The 15,708-nt window shown below is 40.9% G+C and overlaps 1 protein-coding gene across 1 annotated transcript; it reads right to left on the bottom strand.

Moving 5' to 3' along the window:
• Positions 1 to 1,281: 1,281 nt before the first annotated feature.
• LOC126011626 (arylacetamide deacetylase-like 3) lies at positions 1,282 to 8,573 on the bottom strand. The gene is made up of 4 exons (XM_049775446.1): positions 8,454 to 8,573; positions 5,015 to 5,231; positions 4,023 to 4,086; positions 1,282 to 2,056 (listed from the first exon to the last, which is right to left on the bottom strand). Exons 1-4 carry the CDS (start codon positions 8,571 to 8,573, stop codon positions 1,285 to 1,287), a joined length of 1,173 nt encoding a protein of 390 aa, XP_049631403.1. The 3' UTR covers positions 1,282 to 1,284.
• Between the last annotated feature and the right edge of the window lie 7,135 nt (positions 8,574 to 15,708).

Below are 15,708 nucleotides of genomic sequence, written 5' to 3'. Positions count from 1 at the left end.
TATAGTTCTGTCAGTACCTTGTAAATTTTGGATATTAGTCCTTTATCTGATGAGTATTGGATGAATAATTTCTCCAACTCAATGGGTGACCTTTGTATTCTGGGCACTATTTCCTTTGAGATGCAGAAGCTTCTCAGCTTAATATAGTCCCATGTGTTTATCTCTGCTTCCACTTGTTTGGAAAGTGCTGTCTTCTCCATAAAGATGCCTTTAGCCTCAATGTCCTGGAGTGTTTCACCTACATGTTGTTCTATAAACCTTATAGTTTCACATCTGATATCAAGGTCTTTAATGCATTTGGATTTTATCTTTGTACATGGTGTTAGCTGGGCCTCTGAGTTCGCTTTTTTGCAAGTGGCTAACCAGTTGTGCCAACACCACTTGTTGAATAGGCTTTCCTTGCTCCATTTAGGATTTCTTGCTCCTTTATCAAAAACTAGGTGGTTATATGTCTGAGGAACCTTCTCTGAGTACTCAAGCCTAATCCACTGATCTGAGGGTCTGTCTTTATTCCAATACCATGCTGCTTTGATAACTATTGCTTTGTAATACAGCTTAAAATTGGAGAAAGTAATGCCTCCCATATTCCTTTTTTCAAGGAGTGTTTTAGGTATTTGAGGTTGTTTATTGTTCGAAATGAATTTCAGAAGTGTTTGATCCACTTCTTTGAAGAATGTCATGGGTATCTTTCGAGGAATCGAGTTAAATCTGTACAATGCTTTAGAAGAGGGATGCATGCTGGGAACAGGAGTGGAAGGAGGACAACACTGGTGGTAGGAATGCCCCTCATTCATTATTACTATGTGCCTTAAATATTACTGTGAAAGATTTATAATTCACTTTGCCCACAATAAAAAAAATCAACATTTCTACCACTCTATGCCAACTGGAACAGCAGAGCCAGATAGGAAAGAGCCAATGGGATTGTTTCTAATGCCTTTGTATACCCCATGGACCAGCCAAGTGGATATTTCTGTTATCTTCTGCTCTCTCTATCTGGAGACTGTGGTTACTTTTTGAAGTTCATTCACCCATGAGGGACCCTGGCTAAATTCAGTTTTCCCAACAAGTGCAAAGCTAGCTCCCTCTCCACTGTTCATTTTAGGACAACAGACACCTGCTTTCTCTGATTCTAGAACCTGGAGGCACCAGGTAGGTCATGAAAACTTGAACACCTAGTCTTACCCCAATATACCTTCCCCAACATCAACAACAGAATTCTCATATATGTTACATAGCATGGAAGAACACACCCTTCATGTACTTGCAGTCATATTAATCAGGTCACAATCTCTTAATAAAATCAACCATGGCATTCATAATTTTTCGGGAACAGGGAAAATTAAAGAAGGTTGTGTCAATCATGCCAAGTGCTCCATGGAAACCGTCCTCCACATACAACCATGTCACTGGGACACCCAAGTCCTCCAGCCTCTTCTTGTACAGCAGTGAGTGATCTCGGAAATCATCATACTCGCAGCCCACAATGAGAGCTTCAGGCATCTGAGACATCACTTCATCCTCTGCCACGAGTGGGCATACGGTGGGCTCCAACACAAGGCGGGTCTCCTGATATGCCAAATCATTCAGAGGCGCCACTGGCTTTGGGCGGTAACCCCTCTGCTTGAATCTCTCAGGGATGTTCTCATGACCCAACCACTTCCTGTACTTCTCCCTGATTTCAGGGGGCAGATTGGCACCTGTGATCATGTCTTTTTTCCAGGAGGGATCGATATTCAAATACATCATTACACAATACATGGCAAAATCCCTACATCCTAATTGGTTCTTGTTCTGCTGATAGGCTGGTGATCGAAAATCAAGGGCATGGAGCACAGCATAGATGACCATCTGTGCACGGATCTTTGGAAGGTGGGGACTCTTTAAAAGCTGTTGACACATCACTACACCTGCTGTCCCTCCCAGGCTGTCACCACAGACCACCACGCGGGCTGGATCCACCCCAAATGTACTTAGAGATTTCAGGAAGTGGACGGTGGCTGCCATGCAATCAATGTACATTACAGGATACTTATATTCAGGCATCTTGCGGTATCTGCCAAGGAAACCATGAAAAATACTTTATCCTCCTTAAATCAGCTGAGAGTCCCCCACAATCACTTGTACCCAATCTCTATGAGCCCCAGTTTCCTCCCATAAATTTCATTTGGAATCTAGACAGGTAACATAAAGCTCACAGGTGTTAATGAGGTGCAAGATATCTTCTCTGTTATCTTGGCTGGGTATTTGTGAATCCAAGAACAGTCCCCAGAATGAGAAATTACTTCCCATCCCCTTGTCCCCTTTCGGGGGAAGACCTTGGAAATAATTATCCGCAGCAAATAATAATCCACACAGACCAGAACGATAGGGTTTAAAAGATCGGGCGAGGAGAGCCAAAGAATCCTCCTGCAGCCAGCAGCTTTTCACAGAAGGACCCTTAACTCCTGTCCCTCCAGCTATTTATTCCCAACTCCACAGCGCCCCACCTGGAAGGGTTAGGTGGGGCAAAAGTCACAGAACAATCCTAAGGAAACACTTTTATATACAATTCCAAGAATCATCTTATGGAAACTTTTTCATATGCTACAATGAGGTAAATGAATGTGAATGCTTAGCACAGAGGCTTGGTCTCTCCTAATTGCTCCTCTCATAGGGAACATGCCCCATGTGGGGACAATGATGGACACCAAGCTCTATCATAAACTTTGAGCCACAGTGAGATCTCATCAAACACAACGTTTAGAATTGTTTGAGTTTGCCACATAACTGTGTGAGGTAATATTCTTTGGTGAAGTTGATTCACCCATATTGGATTCCCATCAATTCTGCCATGCTATAGGTCAAGTGTGGAAACTGAAGTAGCCCCAAGGAGTAGTGGTTATCACAGAGTGTCCTCCTAAGCAGCTGAGTCTGCAAGACAAGAAGTTTCTGACTAGTACCCAACAGTGCCTGAGCTCTAGGCTTAGCTCAGGACAGCCTGGTATTCACTGGGCTTCTCTTTGACCAAGACAGCTGGAATGAAGGCCTTTGGGAAAACATTACGTCTTTCCATGCTGATTAGAAATAGAACCTTAAAAAATTTAAGACTCTCTGGGACTGAAGCCATAGAACAGTGCGTAGAGCACTTGCCTTGCACTTTGCTGACCAGGACAGATCTACAGCATCTCATATGGTTTCCAGATACTGTCTAAAGTGATTCCTGAACACAGCTGTGAATAAGCCCTGAGTACCATTGTGTATGGCCCAAAAGCCAAAAAACAAAAAGACTAAAACCACCTATGAACTTCATGCATGGACAAAGATTCACTGCATGTGGTTAGGAGCCAAGAACTAAAAGTAGAATTATCTTTGCAATTCCACCTCATCTGGAAAACCAATATATTTTACTCCACTCACCTGGAGGTGAGTCTCGAATGCTGAGAAATGTGTGTTGATACACTAGAACATTCCAGATGTGCAAGAGCATTCCAGGAAGTACAGGACTAAGCAAATCAGGGGCTTGACATTCCCTGACATATTGCCTCTGAGGACCAGGGTTGGAACCTTTCTAGGTGTCTAGTTGGCCAGATGTGGGGTCCTGTCCATCCATCCTCCCCATGTCCATACAGCCCTGCAACTTTCTGGAGAGTACAGCTGGAAGTTGTTCCTGAGGTAATTAGGGGGCACGGAAGCCCTCTGTGGTGCCTTGCTCCCATTCACAGACTCTGCATGTAGAGAGGTGCTAGCAATAACTGCCGAGGGGTATTCTGTGTTGACCTCCAAAGTGCCTAATGAGAAATTCTGCACCTGCTCTTTGGGACTCTTTAGAACTAACTTCCACTTGAAAACCACAAGCCCCACTTCTTTTTTGTTGAATGCAGTAGGTTGGCTAAGTCCCATGATGGACCTCGAGTTTCCCTCCCCTCCACACTGACTTCTCCCTGTTTTTCTCCCTTCAGCCAGCCCATTCCAACTCCCCACCCATCAGTCATCCATGTTGGAGTCTGACTTCTCCTCAGCTCCTTTTCCCCTTCACTCACCCAACAGAAAGGACCACTGAGTCACTCTCCTTGCACAAAATAAGGCAGATGTTATGGTGAGTTTCTAGAAAACAAAACATTTGGACATGCTGTAGAAAAGTTCAAGTGCTGCCCCTGCTGGCTGATCGCCTCCACAACTAGGTCGAGCGAGGTTCTCAGATCTGCTGAGCATCTTCCTACTTTCCTCTGTGGTGCTGATGAGGAGCTTTCTGGCAGTGAGACTCCTAGGATTCTACAGCTCTCATAATGCCTGTCTACTTCCAAAAGACTATACGCCTGGATGTGTATAATATCATGGGCCCAGAGGAGGACCTGTAAATGTGCATGTCATGTTCCAGACAAACAGATGCACAGGTAGGGACTTGGCAGGCAGATAAATGGTTAAACATGTCTGCTTAGTATGTGGGAGTTCTGGGAGGGCCAAGTTTACTGAAAACTGCTGCAAAGAGTCTCCATACACTATATTAATTAAGCCCCTGGCACCACTCGATGTGAGCCCAAACAAAAAATATATGCATACATATGTCCCATGCAAGTATTCAGATAAACATGTATCTTATATTTTCAAAGAAACATATTAATGCATACAAATACTCCACATATATAAATAAAACTATTTTATAAAACTCATAGGTATACATCATTTGTCACAAAGTATTAACATAAATGGTTTATTTTGCATACTCTTATTCCACATCCATTCATCCAAATATGCACACAGCATTGCATATAATCCATATAAAACAAGCTATCATGCAAATGTGCATATATAAAGTGACCTATAATGTGTATCTAGAGAGTGAATGCATAGACCTTTTTCTTTGTTTCAAGAAAGAGTTGGAAAGATTCCAAGTGACCTTTGCCACCTGAATCATCTGGGCCCCAATCCTGCCCAAGTCTTAATGGAACCTCTCAGACCCCAAGAGGACAGACCTTCATGGCCATAAGGATCTCACAGTACTATCATGGGGTTAGGGAATTCTATTACTCACTCAGGCTCCCTAACAAGGCCCCGCCTCCGTGGTAGAACAATATGCCAGGTCTGAGGGTGCTGCAGGAACTCCTGGGCTGGTACAACTTCACAGGGACGGTTCTGAAGCACAGGTCTGTGACCACCACATCTGGGTCCTTCCTCAGGGGAAACAGGTCATGTACAAAACGGACAAACTTGGCCATGGAACAGATCATCATCTTCTCCAAAATAATACCCTGATGGTGACAGGAAATTCAAAATTGAGAGTTTTCAAGGGACTTATCCAGAATGACTGTGGCCACTGGACTTGGTCCCCAGGGGAGCCTCGTTGTATGACTTACATGCAACCAGAACCAGCCACTCCCAAACCAATGCCCCCACATGCCTTACACTACTGCCCTACACACTAGTCTTCTAAATCCCCACAGAGGGTGTTTGTCCACAGGTGCTCTTCTGGGAGCACCTTTTACCCACACACAAGACTCTGCTCCCCTGCTTTCTGGACATAACATGTCTTCCAGGGAGTTCCTCAAACCACCAAATCATGGTGGTTCTCTCCAGCCCTTAGCTGCCAATTTGAAGTGGTAGTGACTATGTTTTTTGTTTATTTAAACACCGTGATTACAAATATGGTTGTAGTTGTATTATTTCAGTCATGTAAAGAGCACCCCCCTTCACTAGTACAACATTCCCACCACCAATGTCCCAAATATCCCTCCTCCCCACCACACCACACCTATACTCAGGACAGGCTTTCTACTTCCCTCATTCAACCACATTGTTAGGATAGTTCTCAATGTAGTTATTTCTCTAACTACACTCATCACTCTTTGTAGTGAGCTTCATGTCATGAGCTGCACCTTCCAGCCCTCATCGCTTTTGTTTCTGAGAATTATTGCAAAAGTGACTTTCATTTTTCTTAAAACCCATAGATGAGTGAGACTATTCTGTGTCTATCTCTCTTTCTCTGACTTATTTCACTCAGCACAATACATTCCATTTACATCCATGTATAGGAAAATTTCATTGGCTTCATCTCTCCTGACAGCTGCATAGTATTCCATTGTGTAGATGTACCACAGTTTCTTCAGCCACTCATCTGTTGAAGGGCATCTTGGTTGTTTCCAGAGTCTGACTATTGTAAATAGTGCTCAACAAATATAGGTGTGAGGAAGGGATTTTTGTATTGTATTTTTGTGTTCCTTGGGTATATCCCTAGGAGTGGTATAGCTGGATCATATTGGAACTCAATTTTCAGTTTTTGGAGGAATCTCCATATTGCTTTCCATAAAAGTTGGACTAGACGGCATTCCCACCAGCAGTGCAAAAGAGTTCCTTGCTTTCCACATCCCCACCAGCACTGCTTGTTCTCATTCTTTGTGATGTGTGCCAATCTCTGTGGCGTGAGGTGATACCTCATAGTTGTTTTGATTTTCATCTCCCTGACAATTAGTGATGTGGAGCATTTTTCATGTGCCTTTTGGCAATTTGCATTTCTTCTTTTACATTTCTTCTCCCCATTTTTTGATGGGGTTAGATGTTTTTTTCTTGTAAAGTTCTGTCAGTACCTTGTATATGGTGGTGACTATGTTGAAGTTATAATTCTAGAAATATTTTTATTGCCTGAAAAAAATGTTGAAGTTATAATTCTTTTTGGGTGTGTCACACCCCGCAGTTCTCAGGGGTTACTCCTGGCTTTACACTCAAAAATCGCCCCTGGCAGGCTTGGAGGATGCCGGGATTCAAACCACCAACCTTCTGCATGAAAGGCAAACGCCTTACCTCCATGCTATCTCTCCGGCCCCTGAAGTTATAATTCTTAATGGGCTGAGTTAGCTCTGAGGGATCAAGGATACAATGTCCTTGAAAAGTGAGAGCACTGAGGCTAGAGCGAGAGTAGAGTGAAAAGGGCATTTGAAGTGGCACTGGGAAGTGGCAGACCTGAGTGTGATCCCAGAATTATATATGGACCCCAGAGTACTACCAAAGTAATTTGTAAATGCAGAGCCAGTAGTAAGCCCTTAGTGTTGTTTAAATATAAAATATAAGTCCACGTGTTAGGTGAGGCCTTCCCAGATATCATGCTTCTAGCCCCTCAGGCAGAAGGTCTGAAAACAGAGAATAATGGCAGAGAAATAACTCACAAGCAGTCAGTTAAAAGTTTATTGTGGTTAGCTAGTTTTATTCCCTGATGGCTTTTCTCTGCCACGAGACTCTGCACCATGTCTGCCTAATTCGTGTCTTTCTCTCAGGAGCTCTGACTGTCTCCCATTCTCCTTCTCTCTATATTTCCTTGCTGCTTCTCTCCTTCATGTGTCTTTCCTCTCTTTTTTTCCACACCCAAGCCAGAACTTTTTACTCTTTATTCAAAACCACAGATCCATCCCAGGTGTGGATGAGTCTGACCATCCAAGTGAGATCAATGTCTCAAAACAAAGCTTACATAACGGCATTGGGGGAAGGGATACAGTACATTTTTCACCTTCTTTGCTTTACAAAACAAAACAAAATAAAGAAAATGAGAATAGTTACAAAACTTTTTTCTCCTTCTCTGCCAGAGGCAAGAACTTCATAGCAGAATTTAAAGTATCAAAATTTAAATTCTATACAATTCTTTTCAAAACAATCAGCCTCTTCCATATCTTATACATATATAACAATAACTTTTCTCATATTATTTTTGTAATATTCTCATATTATTTTCGTAAAGCAAAGAAGGTGGAAAATGTAAGGTATCTCTTTCCATGATTCCCTTACCTAGGCTTCCTTTTGAGATGTTAACTCCACCTGGATGGTCAGATCCAGTCACAGCTGGGATGGTCTGTGATTTTGAATAAAGACTAAAAGATGCTGCTAAAAAGAGAAAGGGTACATGAGGAGAAACATCCAGGGGGCAGCAAGAGCAGAGAGCTTGAGAGAGAGACATGAGATAAGCAGCATAGAAAGAAAGTGCAAGAGAGACAGACAGTGCTCCTGAGAGAAAGACATGAGGTAGGCAAACGTGGCAGAGGCTCATGGTGGAGAAAATCCCTGAGGGAAAAAGGGACCTGACTATGATGAAACAGTAAATGGCTGCTTGTAAATTATTTCTTTATCATTATTCTCCGTCTTCAAACCCATCTGCCTGATGGGCTAGAGACAATGTTCCTGGGAAGGCCTCACCCACATGTGAAATTTAACTTTATATTTTATATTTAAACACCTGAGTACCACTGTGTGTGGTCCAAAAACAAGTCCATAAAGATTCCATACACTGACTTACTTCGACCTGTGCCCGACCTAGTGTGGGCTGATACTATTCTTTCAATAAAAGAAAGATGAGCACAGGTTGTGTTGCAGCCGCATATGTCAATGTCATGGGTTACTCTTGACTCTGTACTTAGGCAACACATTTGGCAGAGCTCAAATTCTGCTGTGGTTTGAACATGGAACAGCCATTTGCAAGACTAGAGCCCTACCTGCTGTAAAAATCTCTTCAGCTTTATGTCCAAGGTCTTGATGCTATCTGCTATTGCTGCTAAGGATCTTATAAAGCCCCTATACCCTTGGCCACTAATTTCAGGACCTGCTTCCTCCATGATGCTTTGTTACTCTCATTTCCATCTCACTTTCCATCAGACAGGACTGAAAATAGCTATGTTTGTTTTTCTGAGTTTTGGGCCACAGCTGGCTATACATGAGCAGTCCTGGCCCAGTATTTAGAGTTCCTTTCAGAAGTGCTGGAGGAAACAGACAGTGCTGGGCATGGAAGCCAGAGCCTCACACTTGCAAATAAATGCTCTATCACTGAAGCCAGCTCTGTAGTATATGGAGGGAATTTGATACTCTCCAAATTGATGAGATTCTTATACATTTTTTCAACATTAGGGTAGTACAGCAAACTCCAGTACTCAGATGCCTGTGTGCATCACTTGAAATCCCTTAAATTAGGTTTGGTTTTTTTGTTTTGTTTTGTTTGGATTTTTTTTTGTTTTGGAGGTTTGGGGGGTTGTTTTTGTTTGTTTGTTTGTTTTGTATTTTTGTGTAGGTTTTTAGGGTTTGTTTGGGTTTTTTTTGTTTGTTTGGTTGGTTTGGTTTTAGAGGCACACCCGGTGATGCTCGGGGGTTAGTCCTGGCTATGTACTTAGAAATTGCTCCTGGCTTGGAGTATGATATGGGATGCTGGTGGATCAAATCCCAGTCCATATTAGGTTAGCGCATTGCAAGGCTAAAGCCCTACCGATTGTGCTACCCCTCCGGCCCTCTCTTCAAGTAGTCTGAGCATTGGGAGGCATGCTTGCTTGTTGGATATCATCTTCTCTCACCAAACTTCTGAATTCAGGGGGCCAGTGAGGTGGCAGTAGAGGTAAGGTGTCTCCCTTGATTATAATATTTGGGGTCACTTGCTTTCCACAGTGTTGACTTTTATGGTTTTAATAAATATTTACAAATCAGCATTACAACACAAAAGTATCAATACTCCTGTTTCCTTCAGTCTACCTTCTCTTTCCCTTCCCTCATCCTGGCTCTCTTTCTTGATATTTTCATTTCTGTAGTCCAGGGCCAAGAATTTTTACACATACCAATACCATGCTGTTTTGATAACTATTGCTTTGTAATACAGCTTAAAATTGGGGAAAGTAATGCCTCCCATATTTTTTCCCAAGAAGTGCTTTAGCTATTCAAGGTTGTTTATTGTTCCAAATGAATTTCAGAAGTGTTTGATCCACTTCTTTGAAGAATGTCATGGGTATCTTTAGAGGAATCACGTTAAATCTGTACAATGCTTTTGGAAGTATTGCCATTTTAATGATGTTGATCCTGCCAATCTATGAGCAAGGTATGTGTTTCCATTTCCGCGTGTCCTCTCTTATTCCTTGGAGCAGTATTTTGTAGTTTTCTTTGTATAGATCCTTCACATCTTCAGTCAGGTTGACTCCAAGATATTTGAGTTTGTGTGGCACTAATGTGAATGGGATTGTTCTCTTAATGTCCATTTCTTCCCTATCTTTACTAGTGTATAAAAAGGCCATTGATTTTTTGTGTGTTAATTTTGTAGCCTGCCAGTTTGCTATATGAATCTATTATTTCTAGAAGCTTCTTGGTAGAGTCTTTAGGGTTTTCTAAGTAGAGTATCATGTCATCTGCAAACAGTGAGAGCTTGACTTCTTCCTTTTCTATCTGAATTCCCTTAATATCTTTTTCTTGCCTGATCGCTATAGCAAGTACTTCCAGTGCTATGTTGAATAGGAGTGGTGAGAGAGGACAGCCTTGTCTTATACCAGAATTTAGAGGGAAGGATTTTAGTTTTTCTCCATTGAGGATAATATTTGCTACTGGCTTCTGGTAGATGGCTTTAACTATATTGAGAAAGATTCCTTTTATTCCTATCTTGCTGAGAGTTTTCATCAAGTATGGGTGTTGAACCTTATCAAATGCTTTTTCTGCATCTATTGATATTACCATGTGATTTTTATTTTTCTTGTTGTTTATGTTGTGTATTATGTTGATAGATGTATGGATGTTAAACCAGCCTTGCATTCCTGGGATGAAACCTACTTGATCAAAGTGAATGATCTTCTTGATGAGGCAATGGATCCTGTTCGCCAGGATTTTGTTGAGGATCTTTGCATCTGTGTTCATCAGGGATATTGGTCTGTAATTTTCTTTTTTGGCAGCATCTCTATCTGGTTCTGATATCAAGGTGATGTTGGCTTCATAAAAGCTATTTGGAAGTGTTCCTGTTTTTTCGATTTCATAAACAAGCCTGGCTAGGATTGGTAGTAGTTCCTCTTGAAAGGTTTGATAGAATTCATTCGTGAATCCATCAGGGCCTGAGCTTTTATTTTTGGGCAAAGTTTTGATTACGGTTTTAATTTCCTCAATAGTGATGGGGGTGTTTAGATATGTTACATCTTCTTTATTCAACCGTTTAAGGTTACATGTGTTCAAAAAATGTATCCATTTCGTCCAGGTTCTCATATTTAGTGGCATAGAGTTTCTCAAAGTATTCTCTGAATACCCTTTGAATCTCTGCAGTATCTGTAGTGATCTCCCCCTCTTCATTTCTAATACGCGTTATCAAGTTTCTCTCTTTTGCTTTGTGAGTTTTGCCAATGGTCTATCAATCTTGTTTATTTTTTCAAAGAACCAACTTCTGCTATCGTTGATCTTTCGGATTGCTTTTTGTGTTTCCATTTCATTGATTTCTGACCTCAGCTATGTTATTTCCTTCTGTCTCCCTATTTTTGGTTTCCTTTGTTGATCATTTTCTAATTCTATAAGCTGCATCATTAAGCTATTCATGTATGCTCCTTCTTCCTTCCTGATGTGTGCTTGCAAAGCTATAAATTTTCCTCTCGGTACTGCTTTTGCTGTATCCCATAGGTTCTGGTAGTTTGTGTTTTCATTGTCGTTTGTTTCCAGGAAATTTTTGATTTCTTCTTTCATTTCATCTCAGACCCACTGGTTGTTCAGTAGTAGGCTGTTTAATTTCCAGGTGTTAAATTTTTTCTTCTGTGTCCCTTTGTAGTTCACATCTAACTTCAGAGCCTTGTGGTCAGCAAAGGTAGCCTGCAAAATTTTTATCTTTTTGATTTTATGGAGGTATGTTTTATGTGCCAGCACGTGGTCTATCTTGGAGAATGACCCATGTACATTGGAAAAGAATGTGGATTCAGGTTTCTGAGGATGGAGTGTCCTATATATATCTACTAGGCCTCTTTCTTCCATTTCTCTTTTCAGGTCTAGTATATTTTTGTTGGGTTTCCATTTGGTTGACCTATCAAGTGTTGACAAGTCTGTGTTGAGGTATCCCACAATTATTGTGTTATTATTGATATCCTTCTTCATATTTGTCAACAATTGTATTAAATACTTTGCTGGTCCCTCATTGGGTGCATATATGTTTAGGAGAGTGATTTCTTCCTGCTGTACAAATCCCTTGATTAGTACATAATATCCATCTTTGTCCATTACAACTTTTCTGAGTATAAAGTTTGTGTCATCTGATATTAGTATGGCCACCCCGTTTTTTTAAGGGTGTTGTTTGCTTGAATTATTTTCCTCCAGCCTTTGATTTTGAGTCTATGTTTATTCTGACTATTCAGGTGTGTTTCTTGTAGGCAGCAGAAGGTTGGCTTCAGTTTTTTGATCTATTTCATCACTCTATGTCTCTTAATGGGTGCATTTAGTCCATTGACATTGAGAGAAATAATTGTCATGGGATTTATTGCCATCTTTGTGTAAAAGTTTGGTGTGTTTTTTGTTCTGTCTTGTCTTTAGAATAGATCTTTCAGTTTTTCTTTTAAGGCTGGTTTTGAGTCTGTAAAGTTTTTGAGCTGTTGTTTATCTGTGAAGCCATGTATACTTCCTTCAAACCTGAAAGTGAGTTTTGCTGGGTGCAGTATTCTTGGTGAAGCATTTATTTCATTGAGTTTTGTCACTATATCCCACCACTGCCTTCTGGCCTTGAGTGTTTCTGGTGACAGGTCTGCTGTAAATCTCAAGAATGCTCCCTGGAATGTAATTTCCCTTTTCAATCTTGCTGCTTGCAGTATTCTATCTCTATCTGTGAGATTCATCATTGAGACTAGGATGTGTCTTGGGGTGTTTCTCCTGGGGTCTTTTTTAGCTGGTACTCTTCGGGCATGCAGGATTTGGTCACATGTTTTCTTTAGGTCTGGTAGTTTCTCTGTGATTATGTTCATGACGATTGATTCTTCCTGGAGATTTTCTTCTTGGGTCTCTGGAACTCCAATGATTCTAAAGTTGTTTCTGTTGAGCTTATCAAAGACTTCTATTTTCATCTGCTCATATTCTTTGAGTAATTTTTCCATTGTCTGATCCTTTGATTTAAGGCTTTTTTCCAATCTCTTCTTCTGTGTAAAGTTGTTATGCATCTCATCTTCCAGTGCACTAATTCTATCCTCAGCTGCTTTTAACCTGTTGGAAAGCTCATCCATTCTGTTCTTCAATTTGTCTACTGAGTTTTTCAGACCTGTTATTTGACCTGATATTTTAGATTGGAGTTTTCTGATTTCTATCTTCATATTCTCTTGATTTTTCTTAGTGTTCTGATTTATACTTTCTTTGAGTTCTGTGAGCAACCTCCATATTTCTTCTCTAAACTCCATTTCTGAAAGACTGTTTAGGTGGTTGGCCATTGTTGGGTCATCAGAGTTTCCATCTTCATTCTCTATGGCTGAAGTTGGTCTGCGTAGTTTCCCCATTGTTACGCTATGCTGTGGGTTTTTCTACGTGTTGTGGTGGTACTCATTGGCTAGGTTTCGCTTCGCGGCCACACTCCTCTTCTTCTACCCCATATAGGTGGGCTTAAGGGGGCCAGAAGAGTCAGCTTTATCCACAACTCAGGCCCCCAAACACTCACCTCAGCAGAGGCAAGCCATCAGGGGATGAATGCCAGAGATCAAAGTTCCTAGGTTGAAGCAAGCCCGGGGAAGCCCCAAAATGTCTGCCGAGCTTAAGGAGCCCAGCAGAAACTGTCTTATCCACAACTCCGGCTGGAAAGCAGTTGTTTGTTTTTTTAAGTCAGTTTTTATACCTTCAATAGTCATAGTTTATGTTCTTGTGTTTAATCATTGAAATTTTAACACTTTATTGCAACTCTCTTACTGTTCTACTGTGAAATTAATTTAAAGAAAACCTGTTTATTTACAGCAGATGATATACTTCAGAGAGTAAATACTCCTTCTACAGTGCTCATTAAACATTTTACTTAAACATTTTAAACTGCTTATTAACTATTTTACTTAATGTTTTAAACTTCAAATTAAAATTGTTTTGAAAATGTTTTGTGCTAAATTTAAACATTAAAGCTTTTATTTTCAGCAAAGCTCCACTCTATCTACATTAAGTACTTCTAAAAGCTGAAAAGGTTTTTCTACAAAAAAATTTTCTTACAAACATGCTGGATAAATATTTAAAAGCGCTTGTCCAATTTTACCCAGGTCAATTTTTCTAACATAAGTTTTGGATCGATCCTTTTGTCTGTTCATGTGTGTGTTGTACTGAATGAAGTGGCCACGAGTGTGAAAAGTTGTGTTTAGTGTTGTTTTGTTTTGTCTGTTTATTTGGTATCTCTACATTTCATAATAAAATACAATTTTCAAAGCCTTATCCATTTTTGATATTTCAATTAATTTTTTCACAACTTGGTCAATCTGGTCACTTAGCAGCTGACAGATTGTGACATCCTGCAATTAAAGATCATGTATTAAAAATTATGTGTTCCCACAAAAGACCCAGGATAGCCAAACAAATACTGAAAAACAAGAAGCTGTGTGGCATCTCCTTACCTAACATGAAACTATACTATAAAACCATAGTAATCAAAACAGCATGGTACTGGAACAGAGACAGGACCTCAGACCAATGGGTCAGGACAGAATTCCCAGACATAAACCCCCAGATATACAGCCAACTAATATTTGATAAAAGAGGCAAGAACTTGAAATGGAACAAAGAAAGCCCCTTTAACAAATGGTGTTGGTACAACTGGAAAACCACATGTATGAAAGTGAAAATTGACCCATACCTCACTCCTTATACAAAAGTCAACTCAAAATGGGTCAAAGACCTTGAAATCAGACCCGAATCTGTAGCAGGTCAGTTCCTGAAGAGGTTGACTGATGGTGGGATGGAGAATGAGGCCCTTCTCTTCCAGCTCGGAGCACGCGTCTGCCACCCTGTCTAGCCCACGGTTCTGAGGTGAAACAGCGGGTAAACAGCTCGCAGACAATCAGGCTCGTGGAAATATTTGCTTTATTCGGATGGACAAAACTGAAGTCCAAAGACTCAGATTCAGTTCCAGCCAGCAAAAAAGCTCCTCGCCTTCCACAGACCCTTGCTCTTATACTCCAGAGTCAGGTCCCACCCAATGGTGGGATCAGATACCAACCAATGGTGGAAGCAGAATCAGGTCCTACCCTAGGGTGGGGGCAGAATGCCAGGTCACACCCTAGGGTAGGGCACAGATTAGGGTGAGCAACATAGTAATCCCCCAAAATATTTACATACACAACAATTCCCCCTTTTGTTTTTAGTAAACAAACAATATTGTCTACAATTATTAAAAGAAAAATTAGTCAATAATAAAAGAGCGGCTGTTTGCATAAGCGCATCACAGGAAAATGTAAAGAAAAACTTCTAACCTAAGCACAGGGTGTCTAAAACCAGAAACATGTATCAAGGAATCAACTACAAGCTCCTGAGAAGATAAATCTAAGACGTACATAGATCTTTCGAAGAGACACCAGAAAGGTTGTGTAGCAGGCAAGAAGAAGCACCTTTTCTTTATTTGTTGTTGTTGTTGGTGGTGGTGGTGGTCGTTTTTGGGTCACACCTGGCAGTGCTCAGGAGTTACTCCTGACTCCACGTTCAGAAATCGCTCCTGGCAGATACCGGCATTTGAACCAATGACCTTCTGCATGAAAGGCCAATGCCTCACCTCCATGCTATCTCTCCAGCTCCATTTTTATTCAAGTTCAGGTAGACCAGAAAGCCCATCTTTGAGGGCATTGAACTAGGCCTTTATTTCGGAAGAAGTGGCACATACACCCTCTGCACAGTGGGGAGCCACTGCAATGATGATCAATAGGTATCTGAATTTAGTCCAAGTTCTTAATCCAGTCTGAAGTCCATAAGATGTCTGAAATTGATGTCGACTATTTATAGATGGGAGCTTAAGTCACAAACCAAAACAAAATGTTTAAG

This window comes from Suncus etruscus, chromosome 6, assembly GCF_024139225.1.
Source record: "Suncus etruscus isolate mSunEtr1 chromosome 6, mSunEtr1.pri.cur, whole genome shotgun sequence".
NCBI classification, from domain to species: Eukaryota; Metazoa; Chordata; class Mammalia; order Eulipotyphla; family Soricidae; genus Suncus; species Suncus etruscus.
The sequence above is the reverse complement of the archived record's forward strand: the minus strand, read 5'-3'. Positions and strand labels throughout refer to the sequence as shown.